General features: G+C 40.4%; 1 protein-coding gene across 1 annotated transcript; it reads left to right on the top strand.

Moving 5' to 3' along the window:
- Window positions 1-9,443: 9,443 nt before the first annotated feature.
- Window positions 9,444-25,188, top strand: RAB18 (RAB18, member RAS oncogene family). The gene is made up of 7 exons (XM_075143977.1): window positions 9,444-9,799; window positions 12,428-12,483; window positions 18,329-18,390; window positions 20,348-20,420; window positions 22,210-22,328; window positions 22,409-22,475; window positions 23,926-25,188. The coding sequence occupies exons 1-7, from the start codon at window positions 9,732-9,734 to the stop codon at window positions 24,102-24,104; spliced, it is 624 nt and encodes a 207-aa protein (XP_075000078.1). The 5' UTR covers window positions 9,444-9,731; the 3' UTR covers window positions 24,105-25,188.
- Window positions 25,189-25,685: the final 497 nt, after the last annotated feature.

The raw sequence follows: 25,685 nt of genomic DNA on the forward strand, positions 1-25,685 counted from the left end.
GATTACTTAACATGCAAACAACAACAATGTAGGATTGGGAGTGTGCAGCGGACTGCTTGACCAAGGTGATCACAGGACAATGACATGACGAGCCTCTCGGCCATGGTGAGTCTCTCAGAGAAGCTGAGAGGACAGGAAACTCAAATAATAATGAAAATTTCAGTTACCTCCAAGGTAAGTTACATAAAATATCATGTCTAGACATGGTGCTGGAATGAAGGTTTGGATTTCAAAAATAACTTTTCCACTAAACAGGTAGCTCAGCACAAGAGGGAGAACAACTCTTGATATTGCTCTGAATGACAGGAACAGTCTGGTTCAAAATGTAACTATGAAAAAGCCTGTAACAATTGTATTCAACAACCTTGCAGAAATGACAAAGGGAGGAAAATCCAGTACCTAAAAAAAAAAAAATAAAAAGATGGAGAGCACTTTAAAGAAGACAAAAGGGTAAACTAAAGGGTAGAGTGTAGGCAAAATGCAGACTATTTAAAGACACCATACTTGAAGCTTGGTGGAACCATAAACTACCTGTCAGTAGCAGCTTTTGAAAGATCCAAAAGGTCAACACAGATAAACAGCAAGACACAGGAGATTTTAGAATTAAGAAGGCATCCCTCGTGGCAATGAAGGCCAATAGTTTCCTGGGTTGTATTAGGAAAAGCATTGCCAGCAGGTCGAGGGAGGTGATCCTTCTCTTCTACTCAGGGAGAAGCCACACTGGAGTGTTGGGTCCAGTTCATCAGAATGATACCGACTTAGTGAAGCCAGTTCGGTGAAGGGCCATGAATATGATGAAGGGACTGGAGCATTTTTCATATGAGGAGAGATTAGGAGACCTGGGACTGTTTAGCCTGGAGAAGAGAAGGCTCAGGGGGATCTTATCAATGTGTATAAATACATGATGGGAGGGAATGGAGAAGGAGTCAGGCTCTTCTCCGTGATGCCCAGTGACAGGACAAGAGGCAATGGGCACAAACTAAACCACATGAAATTCCATTTGAACACAAGGAAACACTTTTTTTACTGTGAGGGTGGTCAATCACTGTAATACGTTGCCCAGAGAGGTTGTGGAGTCTCCATCATTGGAGATACTCAAAAGCTGCCTGGACATGGTCCTGGGCAACCTGAACAGGGAGGGTTAGACTAGATGATCTCCAAAGGTCCCTCCCAACGTCATTGATTCTGTGATTCTTCAGAAAGTTGGAGCCTCATTTCCACTGCCTCCCTTTGCCACATTCGTGCTACAATAACGTCTTCTGTAAAGTTAATTACAAACACATCAGAGTTCTCTGAGAAGCCAGTGTCACATATAGCTGACGCGTTCTACTTTCCATTCAATAGTTCTTCAACAAGAGCCTTCATCAAAGATCATAAAGAAACTAAGCTGCCATGGAAAAAGAGAGATCTTCACATGGACAGATAACTGGTTTAAAGATAGAAAGCAAAGGACAGGAGTTAAAGGGGGTGGGGATTCACAAGTGGCATCTGAGAAGGAAGATGTGTGCTGAGGCCTGTAATGTACCATGTACCTTTCTGAAAGAGGAGGATAACAGGAGGTGACATAGTTTGATTCTGCTGCTGCTGAATCGTTCAGGAGAGTGAAGAGGAGGACTGAAGAAGAGTTGCAAGGGTCTTGTACTACTGAGACAACGGGAGATAAAATGGCAAGGCAAAATTCAGCATACGTAAGTGCAAAGTAATTCATCTGGAGAAAAACTGTCATACGAAGAGAAACTGAGAGAGCTGGGATTTTTTAGCCTGGAGAAGCTCAGGGTGAATCTTATCAATGTGTAGCAATAGCTGATGGGCGTGAGTAGAGAGGATGGAGCCAGACTTTTCTCCGCAGTGCCCAGTGACAGGACAAGTGGCAATGGGCACAAATTAAAATGCAAGAAATTCTGTCCTTCCAAGCTCACCCATTCTGTGATTTTGTTTAAAAAATATCCTAAAAGTACATTTGTAATGAAGAGCTCTGAACTGGCTGTTACCACTCCAGAATGAATGACAGGGCAGGATTTCAAACAGATAAATACTGGTTAAAATGTAGGAATAAAAGGGCAGGAATAAATAGGCAAAGGAAAGAAGTAGGAATAATTATAATACAAAGGTCTATGAAAATATCAGCTCAGGGCTAACTGGTGACCAGTAAAACAAACAGACTGTTAGAAAATATTAGAAAACACCCATAGAATAAAACAGAAAGCATCCTATTCTCAGCCCTGGGGGCACTAATTTTTTGTGTACTTTGTCTAGTTCTAGTCTTCTCATCTGAAAAAGGATACAGCAGGAAGGCAACTGTACAGCAAGGTGAAAATAAGATTAATTAAAATTGTAATTGCTTCCATATGAGGAATGATTAAATAGACCAGGATTCCTCTGGCTGAAACAAACAAAACTATGGGAGGATAGGATGGAGATTTACAAAATCATGTGTGACAGAGAGTAAGCAAATAGACAGTTGCTCACTGTCTTGTATAATCTGAGAATGGAAATCAAATGAAAGTAGCAGGTGGAAAGTATAAAACTAAAGGAAGGATGTATATGTAGTTAAGGCATGCAACTCTTTGTCACAGAAGGCCCTAGAAGGTGTAAGTTACTTTGGGTTCAAAATACATGGATGAGGAATTCTCTTCTATGAAGAGAAATACAGCTATTATTGAAGAGAAATACAGCTATTATGTATGAAGTCACCATTGCTATGGGCTCAGAAAGCCCTGGGTCACAAACTGCTGGAGTCTGCAGTAACATTCTGGGCAAGTATCATTACATGTTCATCCTGTTCGCATGCTGTTGCCTAGGCAAAGCTACTCACTGTCCCTGGTGACAGATGGACTTTACTCTGACCTGATAAAACTAGTTGCCATAGTAGGCCTTGATCTGCCTGGATTTGAATTCACATTTCTGCATACATTTCTTCCAATGATTGTTACAGATTGAATACAGATTGTTGTTTGGCTTACTTGGCAATCCCTGCCTTGATATTGTGTCTCATCCTTTGGCCACCAGATCCTCTGATTTATCAGGATTGCTTCACACAATGTTGTGCAAAGGGTGAGATACTGATGATAGTGGTTACTTAATCCACTTCATCCCATTCTAACAGCTAATCCTGCAGGCACATGATGAGGTATGTTATCCCTTCAGAAGGGATTATGGATAAGATGTCGCACAGCAGGGTAGGAGTTACTCCTTCCCCTCCCCCCTTAACATTAACCATGGTAAGTACTGAAAGCAACTGGAGAAGGAGAAATGAATATGTTCTTTATTAAATGCAAAGTCACTCCATTCCAGATTTTCCTCCCTTGAAATGATCACTTAAAATACACCCTCTTTGAAAATGGGAAGAGTTCTTTCAGAACAGCTGCTTTCTGAGAAGGAACCTGAGTTGCCTTGTTTGTGAGAAATACAGATTTTGCTAAAGCAGAAAGGTACTGCACACAAATGCATGCCTACTGTGTCTCCTTTAGCAAGTTTACTGTATTCGTAAAACACATCTTTAGCTCTCCCACCAACATAGGAAGTCCAAAGCAAATCCTAAAGTGGCCTTCGAAAAATTGAGGAACCAATGTGGAAATAGTAAGCTTTGGAAATGTATTACTACTTTTTACCTCATTAAGACTGAGAGGAAACATTTCATATCAACCTGGTCTGTCAAATATTTTGTGATTTTTTTTTCTGTCTTCTGATCTCAGTGATAAATATATTATATATTGTGCTGCACTGCATACAAATATACTTGCCATGAAAAAAGAACAATTCACAGCACCCACTGTTCAGTATATTCATGAAGTGCACATGAAGTGCAACTGTGGGAAAACTCTAACGTCCAAACTTTGTTGTTCTTGAAAACAGTTGTCTCGCCCTCTTCATTGTTGATGTGCAGCTGATGATAGATGTACTTCAAATATCAAAGCCGTTTTCTTATTATTTAAAACATAATTAATGCTTTGTAAGGAATCTTACAATCCTAAACAGGAATCTACTTCTGTATCATTATTGTTTACATATTTCAATGGTTGCTTTAGAGACATTTAAAAAAGAGTATTTAGGTCATTCAGTCTTAAAAGCTGTCCTTGGTTTACAGGTTCATGACACAATGCAGAAGGATAAGCTGTAATTTTTAAGGTATTGCTTGCATTAGTTGGGATTAAATGATTAATCGATTTATCGATGGGCCGAGGCCAACTGTATGAGATTCAACAAGGCCAAGTGCCGGGTCCTGCACTTCGGCCACAACAACCCCAGGCAACGCTACAGGCTTGGGGAAGAGTGGCTGGAAAGCTGCCCAGAGGAAAAGGACCTGGGGGTGCTGGTTGACAGCCGGCTGAACATGAGCGAGCCATGTGCCCAGGTGGCCAAGAAGGCCAACGGCATCCTGGCCTGTATCAGAAATAGTGTGGCCAGCAGGAGCAGGGAGGTGATCGTGCCCCTGTACTCGGCCCTGGTGAGGCCGCACCTCGAATACTGTGTTCAGTTTTGGGCCCCTCACTACAAGAAGGACATGGAGGTGCTGGAGCGTGTCCAGAGGAGGGCAACGAAGCTGGTGAAGGGCCTGGAGCACAAGTCTTATGATGAGCGGCTGAGGGAACTGGGGTTGTTTAGTCTGGAGAGGAGGAGGCTGAGGGGAGACCTCATCGCGCTCTCCAACTACCTGAAAGGAGGTTGTAGCGAGGTGGGTGTCGGTCTCTTCTCCCAAGTAACAAGCGATAGGACAAGAGGAAATGGCCTCAAGTTGCGCCAAGGGAGGTTTAGATTGAACATTAGGAAAAATTTCTTTACTGAAAGAGTGGTCAGGCCTTGGAACAGGCTGCCCAGGGAAGTGGTTGAGTCACCATCCCTGGAGGTATTTAAAAGACGTGTAGATGAGGCCCTTAGGGACATGGTGTAGTGGGCATGGTGGTGTTGGGTTGACGGTTGGACACGATGATCTTAGAGGTCTTTTCCAACCTGTATGATTCTATGATTCTATGATTCTATGATCTGAACAAAATTCAATGTAAGTAGGAGGTGGCTAGCCTTTTTCACCATTTTCCAGCAGAGAAGTAAGATGTGGTATCTCTTGAGTGTTACACCCTGTATCTAGCAAAATTTCAAAGCATGCAACTAAGTTTTTCATATTATCTTCAGCAAGCAAATTATTCTAGCACAAAATCAGGAATCTACTCATGACCATTATGCAAGACTCAGTTAATGATCTTCAAAATACACGTTGGTTTTCTCTGAAAAATACTGGTATATCACTCTCATACACAACCATAGCTTTTTGAGTGGCTGAAAGACTATTATTTTTCTTGTTGTTCTTCACCAAATAGCTGACTCCTGTCTGTTACAACCCCAACGCTGTGTGTAATCCACTTTTTTAAACTGTCTTGACTATAAGCAGTGTATTTTAATTGTCCAGAGCTAATGTGCTTATAGTCTTAAATCCCCCTTACTGTTCACAGAAACTGAGCAGGCACTGAGAGGACCAACAGATTGGAGTGCCCAGCTCTAGCTGCTGTTGGAGGCGGGGAGAGAAACATTATTATGGAGTTGCTTCATAAAAATAGGCTGGATTCTTTATAAAAGCAGTGGCCAGCCACAGCAGGATCCTTTACATTGCAGCGTGGTCTCCAGAGAAATCCTGCCCAGAGTTCTGCTACTGCTGCAGCACTTTCACGCCTTGCTATTATTTGCTGAATGTGCAATCATATGGATGTGCTGACTGTGTTTAAGGATGTCACACAGGAAAGGAACCTCCCTGAATCTGACACACATGCCGATAGTCACTTTTACAAACTTTGTAAATTACTGCATGAAGAAGGAAAAAAGAATGAGCGTGTGTATGTGTGTCATTTCTGCTAGGAGGGATTGGTGAGCTTAGCAATCGCGCTTGTTTCACTGTGAATCATAACTCCTGACTCACTGCCACGACAACAGATGGGTCAGCCTCACAATCTGGAAATGGGACAGCAGGATTAGTGTTTGCAACAGGAGACCTGTAGATTGCTGTCAACCTCTCTCTGAAGTGGCTGAGCTTCTCAGCTTCTGCTGGACATTGTGCATAAGTGACATAACTGAGAAAATCTTTGAAAGTACCAATGAATTAAGGGCTTTGACACCTGGAGACATGCATCCTCCTCAGACTTTTGTGTACTTAAAAACAACCTAAACAGAACCTATACATTTCAAGGCCTCGTTTTACTGGCACTGGTGAAGGGAGAGAGAGGAGGATAGCCATGCAGTTATGTAGCTACTCTCCCATCATGAATTTCACAGCTCATGCTAAACTAGGCAGTGCTGGCAGGAAAAACACAAACCCTTAGCTCCCTTGGCATACCAGCCTTTGCTGTTTCTGCAGTCTTCTATAGCAAATACCATTATCCCAATGTTCAAGCTGTGGAAGCTAAGGCAGATGGTTCAAGTGAACTTACCAAAGGCTCCCAGGTGTTTTGCAGACACAGAATGAGACTGAGGGAGCCCTTTGTTGTTTATCCCAGGTTGTCTCTCACATTACTGACTCATTACTGACACGCTCATCTTTGTTGCTAAGGTTACACTGCAGCTAGTTCAGCAGGAACAAACTGGATGGAGGTCCTTCTAGCCTTTACTTGCTCTCGGTGGCTGCCTAAGGGCACTGCAACTGATCTAGGGGCCCCTAAGGACACATGAAGCGCAGTGGCCCTTTCATTATAAATCCCAGCCCTAAGGGAGGGACTGTAAATAATTCCCCATCTTTTGAAAAAGGTAATCACAGTACTCAGTCCCAATGACCTGTTTTCATGGTCAAGGATATAGCCAAGTCTGTAACACACTGGACAGGGAATTTTGATGCTGAAAATATGGTTACAGGAGCTATCATTATTAAGGTGTTTTCCCTTTTTTGTCACATCCCTGAAGTAATCAAAAACTCAGGAACACTGATTGCATACATTTGCGCTAGCTGAGATACAGCTGACATTTTTCTACTTCTCTGAGCCCTGTATCAGGCCAGGAACCAGGCAGCCTTCATGCAAGACTGTAAAGGCATGAGGAGAAACTCTGAACTGCAAATTTCATCTCTCTATATAATACATCTCCATATGTGGCAGGGACCTGCCTTGGAACCAGTTATGCTAGTTTTCTACCATCAGACTGCTTCCCTTAGCAGTGTATGAAGAATGAGGAAAGTATACACATAATTATTTACAAATACTGTATGTGGACAAGTTGATCTGCTTGGTGCTATTCTGCCAGAAATTCAAAGAGATCACTGGGAAGAAATCAAGAGGAAACAGAATTGCATTAAAAAAAACGCAGTCAAAAGATCTCCGGTGTTCTTCTAGGAAGACTAATTATCAGGGAGGGCTAACCAAGCTGTTATGGCTTGACCTTCCCAATCTGAGGTCGGGATCAAATGGGATAGTAAATGATAAAAAGAAAAAAAACCCTGCAGCCTTATTGAAGAAACGGATTGGGTAGTTGACATGAGTAACCGAGGACTCCTGATGAGTAGTGAAAAGCATGCAAGAAAACAGTCAGTCACCCATGAATTACGGCAGACTAGATGTCTCTCCCAACTCAGAGATGACTTCACTGAAGAAACCCCACAAAAGCTTGATAGGAAAATAAGTACATATTTTGCCCTGATTATTGTACATATTTCAGTGAATAAATAATACGCTTATTTTGAAGGAGCTAGGTCTGAGCTACTTTAATTATCCACTACCACTGGCTTCTGTAATAGGGATGAAAAATGCACCACACGGCCTACCTTTCCAGAATTAAAACAGATACACAGAGAGCAAAGAGGTTGACTGCAGCAGACAGATCCAATCGCAGAGTGAGAGGACTACATAGTTCCACCTGGAGGAGGACAACATGGAGAAACACCTGTTCTCAAAGGGCATGCTCAGGAAGGTCTAAAGCACCACATCCATAAGCATGAGCTATGGGACTGTTTATTTAGGGCAGGTTTTGCCTCCTTTCTTGCATCCGCTCATCATTAAGGTCAAGGATCTGAATGCCACCCTGGCCAACCCTTCATTCTGAGTGAGGTATAGAATTATAATCTGAATCAGGACTAATATCCATATTGAATTGTTTGATTCTATGGCTAAAATGGAAAAAAAAAATCCCAGAATACAAATACTCTCTGACTTCAAGAGATTCAGTATCTTAGTACTTAGTAGAATACTTAGTAGAATACTTTGCTGTTTGGCTCCACCTTCCAAATTCAAATTCTCATCCTGTTCTATGCTAAGGCCCCACAGCTCCTATACACTTCAACAAAAACTGGAGAGTATAGGCATACTGCTTTCTTGTATGACTGCAAAGCACAATCCAAACTACGAAAACTAAGTCACACCTTCAACAAATCTCAGATTATTATTAATAAACAGGCACAGTCCTGGTATAAACACAGACAGCCATTTGCACATGTTTAATTATAGAATATACCTCCATAATTTAATAGGATAATTACTGTTATTGTACTCATCCTGGGAGTTAGTTTTCTGAGGGAAAAGAGGCAGGATAGCAGATCCTGAAAGTGGAAGGAGCAAGGCACCAGAGGTGTTTACTACACAAACAGGCTACTGTGTTGACCCTGTAACTCAGCTGAAAGCAACTGCCCAGCAAAATCAGGTCTCTGCTAGAAGAACTGTGCCCTCTGCAGCCGGCATTCTGACAAAAACCACCCCAGTCTCACGAGTACACCTGCCTTGTGCAAACTGCTGACACGGCTTGATCCCCTTCATTCGGTGTGACTACAGAAGAGCCTAAGGCCGCTTACGTGCGCTACCGAGTCACTTTGGAGATGAACAGAGACTGCCTGGCTGGCCCACGGACTGTAGCACAGACCAAGGACAATTTCAGACCCACATCAGACATGCGCTTAATTAATTTCAAAAGAGTTGCACTTGCTTACACACGGTTTGAGGTAGGTTTCGACCCATAATAGCAGGTTAGCTGAATTGGTTATAAAGAGGCTTGCTCACTGGAATCAGTTTTAGAAGAACATTTAGGGCTTTTAATGGAGGATAGCAGAAGAGTATGTAGCGTCACGTGTCACCTGGCCTACCCTGCTGAACATAGCAGGGTGTGTGATCAAACGAGCCCGTTTTTTTGGTGGAGGGTTCCGGGCTGGCTGTTCTTCACCTCGAGAGGTGGCTGCCTGCTCAGCACAGGGAGCTGGCCAGCGACCACTGTCCGGCTCAAGCTTTCTCCTTCCCTCTGCAATTTTATCCGGTTTCTTTCCTCCACCGATTCCTGACGCCAACAGAAACCGAAAACCCACGGGCAGCCTCCTCACGCACCCTCCCCACGGCGGACACCGGGCAGCAGCGGAGCTCCACCCTGACGGCTGCCGCGCGGGGCGGCGCGGGGCGGGGCGGGGCGGGGCGGGGCGGGGCGGTGCCCCCTCAGCCCGCGCCCCTCACAGGTCCGCGCCCTGCTGCGCACGCGCCCACGGACAACGCCCCAGCGCGCACGCGCGCACTGACAGCACGGGCGGACCCTTCCCCGCCCGCTGTAAACAAACTCCGAGCGGCTCGGCTCCCGCCCCTCTGCGCATGCGCCACCCGCAGGGGCGGGGGTGTTTTTCTCCCTCTCCCCCCGCCGCCGGCACACCTGAGGCGCCCGAGGCGCATGCGCGGGGCAGGCGGCGAGGGGGCGAGTGAAAAGGGGCGGCGGGGCGCGCAGGCGCAGGCGGTGCCGCCGCAGCCTGAGCAGGGAGCGTCGGTTGGGGTCGGGCCGGGCGCGCTGACGGGATGGACGAGGACGTGCTGACTACCCTGAAGATCCTCATTATCGGCGAGAGCGGCGTCGGCAAGTCCAGGTGAGGGGGCGCCCGCCTCCCCTAGCCTCTCCTGCCACGACGCGGGGCACTGGTCGGGCCCGGCCTAGTCCCCCGCGGCGCCGCGTTGGACAACCCCACCTCTGCCTCAGCGGCCGCCCGGCCTGGGCGCGGCCTGCCCTGAGGAGGGCTAGGCCCCGCGGGGGGAGCTTCCTCGCCCCTTCTCGGCCCCCCCCCGTGCTCGGGGCTGCCTGCCTCTTCCGCAGCCCTCCCCCAGTCGCCGGCCCCGCGGCGGGGAGGGGAGAGCTGGTGTCTGCCTGACCCAGTTGGAAACTGAGACGAAGCAGAGCTCTGCCGGCCTGGCCAAGGGGGATCTGGGCCTCCCCGTGCAGCCTTGTGTCCTGTGAAGAGGGGTGCACTTGTACATCTCCATAGCACTTTGGGGTTAATCTGGTCCATAATATGTACATGTAGAGTCACAAGTGACCCAGCACTGGGTGTAGGGCGGGGACAGGCATATAAGGTAGGCAGTGAAGTAGTTCTACCGTTGATTCTTCTGCTGACTAATTATAATCTTTCTCAAGTACTTTGAGGTTGATTTCCCTGCCCTTTCCATGGCTTTTGTCTATGCTACCTTTTTTGTCTTTCAGTGTTTTTTTTCCTTCAATTTTTTTTGTTAGTGCCATAGATTTTAATAAAGGAAGTGAGATCTAAATGCAGGAGGACATCTGGGAATGTACCACACTAGTCATGTCAGATTTGATGTTTTTATGGCAGTAATCTGAGTCTGCCGTGACCCTGAATAACATAAGTTGCTAATTGGAAAAAAAACCCTTATTTGTTAAAAAGCTGTCAGTCACTCCTTTGAGTTAGCTACTGAATTGATAATCTAGTACTGTAGGCCTCTGGTGACAGACATGATCTGAGCAAATTTCTTTTAGTTGAGATCATCTCTTCTATATGTGGCCATATGGAAGAATTTTTCCTGAGACAGATAGTATGCACAATGTTTTTGTATACCTACTTATATACTTACTTCTTCACATTAGAAAAGCTGTTAAAAGAGACTTCATGTAGACGAAATAAAATTTGCTATGAAACGATAACACTACAGTTGTTTGGGTACAGGAACTTAATATTGACCTATTCCTGAATTTATGTCACTTACTTATTACTTAACCAGGAAACGTCAGATGTTAAACTTGTATTAGCATGGTGTAGTAAGTGGTTGGAGTCCTGACTTCTGAACCAAATGCTATCTTAAACCTGGTCCCTGTGAGTGTGCTGTACTTTGTAGAAGAGGATACCTGCATATGAAAGAAAGGTGGGGAAAGTAGAAGTTGGCTGGGCTTAGCACTCAAGACCTGTAAACTGACTTTTTTTATTCTAGTGGCAGTATGAGGGTTCCGTATTTTGTCTGTTTTGAGTGAAACTAGTTTTGGTTGTAACTAGAAATAGCTGCTCTTAAATAGCATCCTGATACAACTGTCTGAAGATACCAGTAAAAACCTATCTGCTATCAATTTTTTTTTCTTAAATTTTAATTATTCTTTGGTAAATAAAGCTACCATTTGGTTTTGGGGTTCTGGAGTAAGGAAAAAAAGGTTGGTCTATGGTTAACTTCAGAGTTGTCACCCAGCCTTATTGAAGTAAAGGAATTTCAGTAGTCACTTTTCTGTCAATGCAGGACTGTGTCCAAATGCTAAAAAGGACTTGGCTGCTAAATTCACATGCAAAAAGAGAAGAGAGGAGGAAAAAAAACGGGGGGGAGGGAGAGGGGGAGAGACCAAAAAAATAAATAGGGCTTTGTTTTGTTTCTCTAGCCTGGAAACGAATAGAAGCTGTCAGTCATAGCAAACAGCTGTCTACCACATGGTAATATACACTTGCCACAGATGCATAAGACTGGTGATTTTAAAAACTGTATGCTGAGAATCTTTGTCTCTTGCCAAAATATTTATATTTGGTACAAGTACAGTGGCATTATGGGCACTTCTTCGAGGAACCCTATTATGATAGTGTGAGGTGCTGGTAAATCTTAGTTATAGCTGTTCTTCTATTGGTAGCAAAGGATAGGGGGAAACGTGTGAAAGTCCTTATATACAAAAGGATACAAGATCATAAAACAATGGTGAGCTAATTCTGATCTTAAACTTCTGCGTCTTTATTTCTGATGGGTGTAGTCCTTACTGTTCCACTGTGTGCCCAGTTCAAGGAGTTATTTCTGGGGTGAAAAGCTGACTTAGAATTTTCTTCTCAAGCTTACAGAAATACTGTGTGAGGCAATATGAAACCAAAAAAATGTTTTGTACTGAATTCTGGGAGAACAAAAATAGAATAAGATAGAAGCAAAATGCTTTGAGAAGCAGACCATGTGACTGTTCAGGCAACTGATTTGACAACTTGTGTGGTACTTTGTTTTCAAAGAGACATACTTGGTAATAGATGCAAAGAAGGGGTCTGGGCTCTTCTAGCAGAGCATGTCTACTGTATTGTTTTTGTGTTCCCTTCTTTGTTTTTTGTAGGAGAGAAATTATGGAAAAATGAGATGTGTTTTTATTTAGCTATGTGATCTTGCTGTTACTTTCAGACTTGTAATTTATAGGCTTCTGGCAAGCTACGGATATACTGCAATAATAGTAACTCTTATTTTTCTTCCCTCCCTATCAGCCTTCTGCTGCGGTTCACAGATGATACATTTGACCCGGAACTTGCAGCAACGATTGGTAAGTATGTGCTGATGCTACCTTAGAAAAATTTATACCAGCTTCAGAACAAAATTGTAGTTTGTTCAGACTTGCCTAACCGGTAGTGAAGTTCAAACGTGTCTGCTTCTCTGTAAGGAAAGAATGATGTGGATGCAGTTTTAGCATGCAGCGCTCGTTGGTGTAGAGTGTTGACTGTACTGGCCTGTAGTTGTCCCCTTTATGCAAAAAATATACCCTTGGCTAGGAAAACAGATATAAATGTCACCCTTCACTGTGAAGATGGAAGTCATAGGTATGGGCAGTGAAAAGCTCTGGTGGAACAACCTACAGTTCACTGTTTGCCAGCATTTCTGGCTAAAATGGAAATGTAAGAGCTACTGTTATGTCTTCTACGGATTTATCTGTGCAAGATAGCTATCAAGTTGTTTGAATAGTAATATTGCTGTCAAGAACTTGTGTTCTATATAACGTGATACTTGGTAGCTATCTTAAGAAGACTTAAGACCCTCTTTAGTAGGGGATGTTAGCTCTTGCAACTCCTGACAATATTAAAGCGTACTGGGCTCTGTGTGGCTTCTGCTTTTTCCTCTATAGGGAGGAAATTGCAATGTGGCTTTTTCTCTCCTACTTAGTAATCAATTCCTTGGCAGCTAGACTCTTGAGAAAAATGGAAGAGAGCCAAGAATCTAGAGCTGCTGGGAAAAAAGCAGTGATGTGTCATTGCTATGTTGGTGTGATACCTACCAACAGTGAATTCAGTTGTGCTGGAGGAGAGTGACCCAGAATGCAGGATATACTATGTAGATGGTTATCAAAGGAAGCAAAATGAAACTTCTAAGAATGTGGTGCAGCTCTGTGCCAAATTAATAACTGAAGTAATGGAAAAATAGAGATGACTTCTCCCCACAATGCATTTCAATTGCATTTTTTACTTTCTCTGTTGGAAGAATGCTGGCTAAGGACGTGTATCAGATTTTTTCTTTGGGTTCAGCTGTTGGTAAACAAAGCCAGCTCTGTCTAATTGGTTAAGAAATCAATAAATTGATCTATTTTTCATTAATGTTAATAAGTTACAGGAGTACTGTTTCATGTAAAGCGCTGAGCAGCTGAGGGGAGGAACATGGCCTATTTTTGTTTATTTCATTGCTTGTGAAAAATGAACTTAGTGCAAGTAGCCCTATCTTGGCTCATGAAGGAGGGTGGAGTGGAAGGAAACAGGAATGGAACGGGCGAGGTGGTGAAGATGGCAATCTTGTATTCTAATCTAAATAGTTTTGTCACTGTATATACTTCAAATCACAGTACTTTCTTGGTATGTCAGCCATGTGGGCCAGGAAGTCAGTGCATAACAGCTGCTCTAGCTTTCATGATGTTTTGGATACCCAACACCGAGACCAACTAGTCTGTTGGTACCTTTATTGGGTTTTTTTTGTTTTATTTTTTCTTAATTTCTTTTCTGCTGTTCATACATAATGCTCTCTACCAATGTCAAAACCTGACATCAGTGCACTATTTGGGAAACTAAGGAATTGTTTCCTGAAGTAATTCTTCCCCTTTGGGATTTGTCAAAATGCACAACAGCATGTGTGGTAGCTAATTGTTGGCTGTTAAATAGCAACAACTCAAAGTTTACTACTGGCAGATCCTACCCTGCCAGTAGTAGGATCTACTGGCAGGTCCTACCCTGCCCTGTTTCTGATGTGGAAAAGGAGGAAGAGTATTCTGTGTAAGCATTACTTCAAATAGAGTTTGAGTTCTGAAACAAATATACTAATCTGGAATAAACAAGATCATTTGGCAGGAAAAGGAAGTTTCTGGAGACTGAGCAAATGCTGGCCTAGATCACCCTAGCTGTTAGGCCCCTCTAGCTGATGTTTGTAGTAGTATTGTGCAGTAGGGCTACGGTGACCCCAACTGTGAAAGTCCTATAGCATGGTGTGTGGAGCACTCGTGGGGGATAGCAGATTCTCTTTTTTTTTTTCTTCATTTTTTTTCTCACTTAACTGGAAGGGGAACAGAATCTGGGTTGTTCTTATTTTTCTTGTTTCCCTTTTTTTAAACTACTAGGCTGTGGCATTGCCATTTTTCTGGTGAGTGTATTGCTAAGAAGCAACATGTCAGCTTTAAATTCAGGATTTGTTGTTCATATAGGTAAAGTACTTGGAGTGAGTTTTTAGAGATAACTGTTTCCTGCTGCGTGAAGACAGATCATAGATGCCAAATTCAGGTACTCGCAAGACGGTGAAATGCCAAAACACTCTGAATCTCAACCTGGATTTCTTTTTGTGCTGATTAAACACTATTTCATTTTGAGTTTGGGGATGGAAGAGGTTTTTAAATAACTTTTAAGGCTTTCCAATTGAGACTGCGGAGTATGTGCTTTTCCAAAATGAATGGATTGGCTACAAATAATGTTACCTTTTAATGTCATCTACATACTGACTGCTGAACTGGTTAAAGTGACTATATTTTTTACTTGGATTAGCAAGTGAAGAGATAACATGCTATATGTTTAAAAAACCCAAAACAACAAAACAAACAACAACTGCACACAAATCCACAACACTGGAGAAAGCCGCACAACTGGTCCCTTGCAATGACCTGTTGAGATGTACCTTATCTTCATAGCTTGCACAAACCTACTGAGTGCAATTTAAATGAAACCCTAAACTATTGTTTTGTGTGGGTTTTTTCCTTCAGAGTTTTGTAAAACTCTTGTAATAATCTCAGAAGGATAAGCTGCCTTGGGCAAATATTTTGACTTCAGTAGCTTCAGTTGGATTAACCATGTTTTATTCAACCTAGCAGATCGCCTGTCCTCCTTGCATTCTCTTGAGGCTAACTTGTTCACCAGGCTTCATCACATGGATCTTATCAGACTATTTATACCCCAGTATTTTCTGTTGTCTTGCTGCTCATGCTTGTTTTTACTTGCTTGCTCTTTGTATGAGAAGTTCTAGATAAGTGTTCAGTGCAATCCCTATTTCATAAGTGAAATAATGCATTGCACAGATCTGATATCTCTTTTTAGCCTTCCTTGCACTTGGAGTCCTCCAACTCTTAAGCTGTCCAACTTGTCAGTTACCTACAACACAAATAATACTCTAGCTGTTTTTGCACTTCCTGTAAATACAGCATGGAATACTGGCCTAAATGCGAGAGCAGCATGAAGGTGACAGCTATTCCTTGCAGACTCTAAGTCCATAGTATGTTAGTGTGTAGTGCTGAGGCGTTAGGTGTCAACACACAGGGGTACAGTCTAGTAGTGCTGTCTTGTTTCTGGCTGCCTTCCAAGGCATGGTGGAAAGCACTGTCAGCTTTCTCTTTTGAAGGGTAAAAACATCACTCTTGCAAGCTCATAACTGACACCTGTCACACAAACATGTCTGTATTTCACTGAAGTATTTAGGGAACATAAGTACCTCGTTTGTTCAATTTAAGATTTTCTTGAGCCCTGCATTTTTTTCTACTTGTCGTCTTTTATGGCAGATTGATAATCAAAAACCTAGTTATTTAAAAGATTTTTTTGTTAACTGGCTTTTGTATGTGTTGAGCTCCTTGGTTTACTAGAATTATATTTGCCACGTCTTGATCACTTTAAAGGATATATTTTGGTGTGCTATTAGTTCATTTTCATACTTTTGCTTTTCAATAATCTGTCTATAACACATGAGGTTTATTCACTATTTAAGTTTCTTAACTTACTTGCATTGCTCATGCAGAATTTAAATCATTATCTCTTAATTTTAAGCCAGCAGCAAGGCTAACATAAAGGTGTATATGCAGTTTCCATTAAATGAAAATTGCAGAACTGTGCAGGCACAAGATACTGAATCTGTTTACTAAATGGGAGAAGGATACTGTGGCTTCAAAATACACCTAATATGTTTGCCCTAAGGAAAAAAAGCTTTCCTTCTTGAAACTACTATGACATACTTTTGATTTGTTACGTTAAGTATCTCATAGACTTGTAATACCTACGGTTACGGGTTTTGATGTCAGACTAATGGATAAAAGAATGTGCTGTGAGCTGTTGGACCTGGCTGAGCAATGGTGATTTTTACAGTTTAGGGAAAGAAGTATGCAATTACAGTGGAAGAAGAGATTCTATTAGTCTAAAAGTTACTGCTGAGTGCTGAAAAATTGGCAGGACAGGATGTTCCTTAGGATTGATTTGAGTCAACTTGCTAGCATAGCAGTCTCCTATGAATGAGGTAAAGTTCTAAGAACTGGTGTTCAAGACAAAGTTAATAGTGACTGTTCTTTTCTGTGAACATAACTCTAGAATAAGGTACCATCCTTGCGCATGGCATGAAGCATTATATTACTGCTAAGTTAGGGACTAAGAGTCTTAGTCTCTGAAAAAATGGAGTTCTGTTCAATTACTGCAAAAGTTAATATACTTTGGGAAAATTTTGCTTGAAATAAAGAGTATGGGCTTCTTCCAGTGCAGAACGTAGTCTGAAAATCACTTGACACTTCAGGGAACACTAGTGAGCTGAAGCTGTGAAACAGTGGAATAAAAATTGTATTTTTTTTAAATAAACCTCTTTTAAACCTCAGTTGTGGTGAAGTCGTAAATCTGCTTGCAATGTGCGGTTTTTTAAGCATCCTATGTACCCTCTGTGACTTTATAAGTTGAACATATTTTGGCAGCTATTTGCACTTGTTTGTAATCTGCATGGCCTTAGGAATATAAATGCAGCACACTTATCATGAGGCCCTACTTAAAGATTTTGTGTTAAAATAGTTAAAACAGAAATTCTTATTCTTGTAGCAAGTACAATGACTACCATTTTAAGTCAAAGTGCAAAACATTTGCTGTTACACTTGAAAGTTGTTCATATAAAGGTATCAACTTTCCACACTACTACTTCATTTCAGGGCTGTTGCCTGGTGGGGAGTGAGAGTCACTCCAAAATAACTTAAACATACTTCCAGTTACTTGCTATTGGTAACCTAAGGATTAAATTAGAGCAAAATGGATCATAACTGTACCCAGCCTCTCAAACTGATGTGTGTTGCTATATCCTTTAAATTTGCATAGTCATGAACATCTTGTCCTCGTTGGCTTGAGTTTGTGCAGGTTGTCTTTGGGCAAGTGATAGGCTGCTAGTTCCTGTGTATTAAAAAAAAAAAGGGAGGGAAGCAGAAATTGTCAGATGTTGAGGTAGATGACTTATCAAGAACAAAACTATTACGTTGTCTGTTTGGGTTTTTTTTTTTTCTTGGTCACTGATCGTGGTATTGGTGAGTTCCTGATGTTGCTGGAATACCTGTAAGAGATATACTGTGTATTCAAATCATCCAAAGCTTATTTGACATGTTTATTAGAGGAATTACTGTCATCTAACATTATTTCTCACAGGATAGCGATTGTGTAGTAGGTGAGTCTCTGTCTATATTGGTTTATTTTCGCATGATCACCTTGATGGGACTTGGTCAGATTGTTTGAAACAGAGCAAATAGCTACCTGAATGCAGCTTCCTTCTTTATTTTGGAAGTATGTTGTTCCTCAAGACCACAGACATACTCAAGGAGAACACGTGTATGAGTAACAGAAAGTTAATCCATTTGAATTATAAACTTGAATATTTGTCCTGGAATATGTGCTTTAATACAGGAAATGTAGTATTTGCCTTCCATAAAGTATTTTGAGTCAATGGCTTAAAAGGCCCTTCGGCTTTTGCAAAAGCCTTTCAGCAACAAAACCTTGAATTTTGAGCAAGGTTCATAAAGAGCTAATGAAACTTACTCTCCTGCTCCTCACAACTTGTTTTCTGAGTTTGATTTTTGTTTTTTTTTCCTCTCTACTTTCTTTTTCAAAAATAGCTGTAGTATGTAAATATTTTTCCTCCTCTAGGTGTGGACTTTAAGGTGAAAACTATTTCAGTTGATGGAAACAAAGCTAAACTGGCAATATGGGTAAGTCTCTCCTAAGCTCTTAATGTGTTGCTTTGCTTTAAGAATAGTGATAACTTGTATAATGTACAGTTTGTATAGAATCCTTTTCTATTTAAGGTGATTTGGAGGAGTGGGAGGTTAATACTGAACGATTCAGAAGGTGGAATGAACTGTGGGGCAACTGGCTAATGGGGCAATTCTGTTGCCTATGAGCTTGCTTCTGTAGCACTGATTCCAGGTCTGGTTGGGATAGGAGTAGAGAAAAGGAGGAATAAAATGGTACGAAATCAATTGGACTTTAAAACTGTGAGTGTGGCCATTCCTAGATTTTTTTTTTAATGAGTAATTCATTGTTTAACTTCCAAAGTGTTAGCCCTCACTAATCTGAGACTTCCCTGTATACATTGTTCTTGTCTGTACTTGACAGGTTTTAAAAGGGTGCATTTCTTAACCTAAATGTTTTAGGCAAAATTTAGTGTATTAATAAGTTAAGAATTATTGTTGCATGCTCAATTTATACTCAAATGTTACCTCTCAAAGCAAGTTTTATTCTAAAAACTTTGTAGCCCTCATACAAAGACTTTTATAGGCTTGAGGTCAGTGTTATTTCTAGCAGATGCAGCTGAAAGAGGGAGAGGCAGTGTTTGTAATCTTAGCCTTAGTGTTCAACATCTACTCTAGTTAAAAGTAGAACTTCTGTCTTCACTTGCCATGAATTTAGAAAAAGTACTTCCAAGCTTTTTTTAAACATTCTCCATTCTGCAAACCTGCCTCCACACTTGTGTGACTTGAGGCACCTTTTGAATATTCAGACCCAATTGTGACTTCTTGTAGCAAGCAAGAATAAAACCTTGTTTCTTATATAAGCAAGATACCTGACCTTTACTTCCTTGGGAATTAGTAGTGGAATGTGAAATATATATTGCAATACTTCTGTTGCTTTGAGGGTGTTTTGTATCTCAGCTAGCAAAAGGGACATATGTCTTAGTGTGACAATAGTAATCATCACTAAAATAAATGGATTTGACAAGGAAAATAACTGCAACAACTTGACAGACAAATAGACAGGAAAAACAGACTGATAGAATGATGAGTGATCATGGGATGGAAAATATTACATAGGACTAACAGGGTTTATTTTCTTTCATACCGGTGAATATGAAGAAATAATTCTGAGGTAGACTGGAAAAGAAGAGCTTGTAAAGGTGTAGCGTGACACAAAACCAATTTGAGATGTGTGGGATTGACTGAGTGACTTGTAGAATTTTGGAAATCTAGTTCAGTTACTCAGGTTCTTTGGCAGGGAACCATTTTGAATCCACAGTTTCATGTGTGGCTTCTAACCTGGGGTAACTTGGATGAAGTTATTTAAAACTTCTATGCATATAGGCTGCAATGAGTATGCGCTATAACAATCTCTGATAAGAAAACAGCATTCTAATATTTGGGTTTTTTGCAGAGATGTTGACATTTTAAATTTGAGGATGTAAATTCAACTTCACTTAAAAACAGAAAAACCTCTGACTTATTTCTGCTTCTGCTCTGTCATAGCATGTTAAATGCATTTACCCTGGCACTGAATCAAATTTAATTGGACCGAGGTGATTGAAGTGAGGGAACTAGTTTTGTTGCCATGGGTTTTGATGCTCGTTACAAAATCTTTCTTAGTACGGCAGCTATGCTTCTTTCTTGCTGGTTAGTTGCAGAACAAATGGTTCTAAGAAATGGCTATCTTATTGCTATATAGTCCAGTTATTTACTATACCTAATGGTTTAAAGGTGTTTCCCATGACAGACTACATAACATCTCAAAGTTAATGTGTAGTAAAACAGCAGGGGAGGGTATAAACTCAGTTAATCTGGTAGTTGAATATACTTTGAATCTTATTTTACATCTTCATTAGAAGCAGAATACCTGAGAGCTAAACTACATTCTGCTCAAATTCTGAATAATGGAACTTTCTGAATGGCTTTTTAGGATACTGCAGGTCAGGAGCGGTTCAGAACATTAACACCCAGTTACTATAGAGGTGCACAAGGTGTTATCCTAGGTAAGTATAGCTTTGCATGCTATTTTGAATAAGTTTGTGGTTTTCTCGTGCATTGGAGTTACACAAACTCATATAACCTTTCTATAATATCTAGTTGATATTAAGAATCATTGTGTCTGTGTTGAATAACTCGTACATTAAAGGATCTTGAAATTGATGTCTGACCTCTTTCATATGTAGTCAATCTCACTGGCCTGAGAACCACTGATTTTTGCATGAGATTAAAAGCTACTGCTATTTGAAGGGATAGCTTGGAGCTGTCCCTATGCTGCCAGGAATTTGCCTTTTATTTATTACTTCAGTTTTTTGCCTGTGCTTACTAAGCCCAGAGTAAAAAAAAAAAAAAATTTCTCTTCTTCTCAGTGTATTCTTTCTGTATCAGTATGTATATAGCTTTCTTTTTTTCTTCTCCCTATTCCTTTTTCTTAATGAAATTAATGTGAACACTTTGGAATCTGGTTGGGATTTTTTGCTATTTGTGTCTTCATACTGATGGGATGTTACACAGTCAGAATCACTTAGAAAAGACTAGCTGGGAGCATAAAAAGCATCAATCTGTGCGGGAGAAACCCAGGCCAAAACCCATAATTGCAACTTCACAGTGAAGTTTCTTTTGCTTTTCTTTTGTATATGGAAATCTGTTAACTAGGCACTGAGCTCTGAAGTTCTGCTTCTCCACTGCTAGAAGTGAGGAGCTAACTAAAGTAAGGTTAAGGAAGTAAGTTCAATTTTTTTGGTAAGTTAGTGTGTCCAATTAAATTGTTTAACTTGGAATAACCTCTGTCATGAGACTTCCTGGTAGGTTTGTTTTGTATGTTTGTTTTGTATGTACTGTTTCCCATGTCCGAGTTGCATTATTGTCCTAATATAGGAAGATGCTGTCAAGGCATGTCTTGTCAAGTCACTTAGTTGCTGGCACTGGACCTGCCACTTACTGTTGAAAGCTGTAAAAGTAAGCAAGCACTTAGAAAGTTCTGCTGTTGAGATTTGCACTCTCATTTTATTTAATAATCTTCTCCTGACTAGTTCTTTGTTAAACGACTTCCTAAAAATAGGGTTGTTCATGCAAGCCAAGCTATAGATTTGATTGAAACCAACTCTTTATGCCTGTCTGCACATGGGATGTGAGAATGAAGGAAAAAATACTTTCATAGTTTGAAATGGTAGCTATTAGATAGTCACTGGCTAGTGGATTTTAGGTTTAACAAGGTCTGCTTTTTGTCTGCCCTTTCTGCTCCTAGCATGGCTTATTACTTATATCCCACACAAATGCTAAATAGCTTGAAATACTAAAATGCTGAAAATTCAGTAGTTCATTGGTATTTTTGAGGATTTGGTGATCAGTTTACTTTTTTAGCTAAATCAGTAGCATAGCAGCGGTGTTATACAAGTCTTAATTATCACTAATTAACTCAGTGCAGAAGGTCATGCCATCCTCTTTGCTTATCTTTTGTGTAGTGATGTTAAGTGTCCTACATCAGGGGTCTGCAAGTGTAGAATTCTTTGGAGAATGATAGTCTCTAGCCTGTAAGCTAGGATGTCTCAACATAAATTAGTCTGAGAACAGTAGATGGCTGAATCTTAGAGTTGCTGTGCATTAGTATCTGGTGGTTTAAACTGGTGGATATTCAACTTTTTTTCCAACTGTTGTCTTGCTGTAGTAAGTAAATTGGAATCCTTGGGACTCCTTCAGTTTTCTAATTCAAGAAGCCATAATTTTTGCTCCTTTTAACATAAGCTGTATTTCTTGGAAAAATATTGCGGAAATAATATTGCTAATATCTTTCAGTTTATGATGTCACCAGAAGAGATACTTTTGTCAAGCTGGATAACTGGTTAAATGAACTGGAAACGTACTGCACAAGGAATGACATCGTGAAAATGCTAGTTGGAAACAAGATTGATAAGGTAAACTGAATGCAGCTGCAGTAAGTAATCTGTTGGTGTGTTTTGTTAATAATGCATATTAATGCTATGTCTTATTATAGGAAAACCGTGAAGTTGACAGAAATGAAGGTCTCAAATTTGCAAGAAAACATTCCATGTTGTTCATAGGTATGCTACAGATATTTGCAGAGATCTTACTTGACTTTTGTTACATAATGAAAAGTACTGCTTCTGTAGGACTGGTAGTCTTTATATGTACAATCCAATTAATGGTATTTCTTAGCTGCAGTAGGTACAAAGATAATAGGTATTCCCATCTTTTTTTAAAATTGTACCTAAATATGTCCAGATATCTATTCTAACTGTGGATGAGTATACTGAAATGCATAAAGATTAAGGGTGGAATACAGGCTCTATTGTAGTGTGACAAAACTTGTTTTACGTTTGGGGTTTGGTCTGATTTCTTTTCCCAGCCTACTTGGTAAATTAATAACAGAAGCAAAACGAAAGAGGGAAAACTGGTACTAGTGGCCAGCTTTCAGTATAGCAAAAGAGCTGGTACTTGACAGGAATCTGTATTAGAACTGGAACATAAAAATAGGTAGGAATATAATTAACTTACAAGTGGTGGGATTGAATAATGACATAATCATGACTGGAGCAAATATGTTGGTCTCATCTTGTTGCAAAATGAGATGGGTCTCACAGGCAAAGCCTTGTAATGATAAATTAAAGTGGGTGGTGAAGTGATTCTTTATGCATAAGTGTATTACATGTTTCATCAGCAGGGATTACTTTATAGGATGACTCCAGTAGCAAAGCAGTTCATTGACATTTCCTGTACTTGGACTTATGTTCCCATCTCTGACTAATGACATATCTTTTGTCTAGTACCTTGCTGTGTTTCTTTTTGGCTATAGTGTCAGATGTGGAAATAGAAGTTCAAAGTTAAGGCGCAAGCTGTTACGTGCATGGAAGGTGAAAAGAGACATGAAAATTAAACTATAACTAAATATATATATCTGCATGCTACATATGCTAGGTATCTGCATGGCTGTGTAGAAGAACAGAGCAAGCCCTAGTGGGACTGAACAGTTTCAAATGGTATCTGTTGCTCTCATAATATACCCTGTGAGCAAATTTCTTGGGCTTAGCTGAAGTAAGGTTCCTGAGTGAAATTACCTAGAATGGAGGTTGACCCAGAATCCTACAGTACGGATCGTTGCTTCTTATGGTATGGTGGTACTGCAGTTCTGACTAATGTTCAGAACTGAAATATAGAACAGCAACCAGGTTTATCAGACATCTTAAATTAGTAGAACCCTCCGTTCTTCTTACTGAAGTGCTTTCCACAGAAAAATAAGCTAAGCTGTAGCTGTCTCCCTATATTCTAGTGACGTTCAACTTGGAAACTCTTCTATTAAGAGTCTTTTGCGGTGCTACCTTATGTGGTGACAGAAATCTGCATACCTCCTAATTTTGGCACTGCTACGTTATTATAGAATATATTGTAGAAGTTGTAAGTCTAGGTTGTAGGCTGAGACTTAACTGAAAGAGAAGTACTAAACTAGTTACTGGAAACTATGCTAACCCTTGACTTCTTGCATCCCTTCTCCAGAGGCAAGTGCAAAAACATGTGATGGTGTACAGTGTGCCTTTGAAGAACTTGTTGAAAAAATCATTCAGACTCCTGGACTGTGGGAGAGTGAGAGCCAAAACAGAGGTGTAAAGTTATCAAACAAGGAAGAAGGATATGGAGGAGGAGGAGCATGTGGTGGATATTGTTCTATGTTATAAACTTTGGGAAGCTTATTCTTTGCATATTTAAACAGATAGTGACAACTTTCTGTACATAAATTCATTAAATGCTATTTTTAGGGACCTTGCAGTTTGCACATATTTGTTTTGTATCATGGCAGTGAACACTTGTAGGAAAAATGTTTTGCAGCTTTCCCAGTTTGAAAATGTTATCGTAAGCATGCCCAATTTGCAATCTTCAGGTTTTTATAAGTAGCATAAATAATGTGCAAGAACAAATGCACTAAAAATTTTATGACTGTATACATTCATCATGTAACTATTCTAAACAAATCCGTCTAACAGAAACACATTACTGCATTGTCTGCTCTGTCTTATTTTTAGATACTCTTGAAATTATGGAACTATATAGTGTGCACAGATCTTGAAAACAGTGTGAGCTATAAATGTTACATTTCATTTCTTCTAGTAAATGCTTTTTTATGGTATTGAAAATAGCAAGATTATACAGTTCTTAGACAAATCTGCTAAATTTTTGTCTTTCAGCAGAGCTGTCTGAAATACAAATTGACACAGGCCATAGTTGGTATCTTGAAGCACCTTCTTGAAGAGATGCTTTGAAAGCTTCCTTTGCAAAGCTGGGTGATGCCCTTTTTTCTTTTTAATCATCACTTCAGTTGATGGCTTAACTGGAGTTTTAATCCTGTGATATTTATACACTAAATTTGTGGTACCCTTGCGCTCTAGGTTTTTACGATGCGGTCTGCTCTAGACTTGCTGTAGAAAGTCTTCGTTTTTGGCAAGGGGTCTGAATGACATCCTTGTTCTTTCATTGTGAATCAATTTGCCACACTTCAGTACGGATGCCTAATTTTCCTAAATGTTTGTAATATAACTTTATCTCAAACTGTGGCTGTGAAGATCTCTATCACGTCTGCTTTGTGCGGCTACTTGTTCGGAAATAAAACTTTCTGTCACAGACACTAAATGGGAAGCTGTAGGGCTTCTTGATCTCTGTATGGAAAAATACTATTGCAATGAGTATTCACTTGAATTTACTGTATCAAAACCAATAGTTTGTTTCAGAAGACTTGTATAGACTAATAAATTTTTTTCCACAGTATTCAACTTTTCTAACCTCTTACTATTGTAGAGTTGTATATTTTCTAGCACATACAGTTTAAACAAGGTCACTTCTTACAGACAAATTATTTCTGATTTCTGAAGGACAAGACAAGGATGCTGTGTTGTTGTGGTGTTTTTTTTTTTTAAATAATCACTACAGTGCAATTGGTAACTAAACTATTGGGCAGTTTCTTGTAAATATAGTGATGACAGTACCTTTTATTGCTGCAAGGTTTTGTGTAAATGTCAGCGTACATGATCTGTATTTTGCAGCAGGTTTTGGCTGCTTCTGTTAAAATACACTTTATTCTTCACACAGAAACTTTGTTTTCTATTCTGTTTTACACTTGCTAGAAAACAATACCAAAATTTGAATACTTAACCATACTAGTTTTTACCAAATATTGTATCTATAGTATTGTTAATGTAGTAGGATAATTTAAATATGTAAATGTAATATTAAATATACATACATATTGTATTAAAATGTTAGAT

Source organism: Calonectris borealis, chromosome 2, assembly GCF_964195595.1.
Source record: "Calonectris borealis chromosome 2, bCalBor7.hap1.2, whole genome shotgun sequence".
Taxonomy (NCBI): Eukaryota; Metazoa; Chordata; class Aves; order Procellariiformes; family Procellariidae; genus Calonectris; species Calonectris borealis.

Coding starts and splice junctions, on each gene's coding strand:
- RAB18 (XM_075143977.1), top strand. CDS start 9,732: ATGGACGAGGACGTGCTGACTACCCTGAAGATCCTCATTATCGGCGAG. Junction 9,800..12,427: donor AGCGGCGTCGGCAAGTCCAG/GTGAGGGGGCGC, acceptor CCTCCCTATCAG/CCTTCTGCTGCGGTTCACAG. Junction 22,476..23,925: donor ACATTCCATGTTGTTCATAG/GTATGCTACAGA, acceptor TCCCTTCTCCAG/AGGCAAGTGCAAAAACATGT.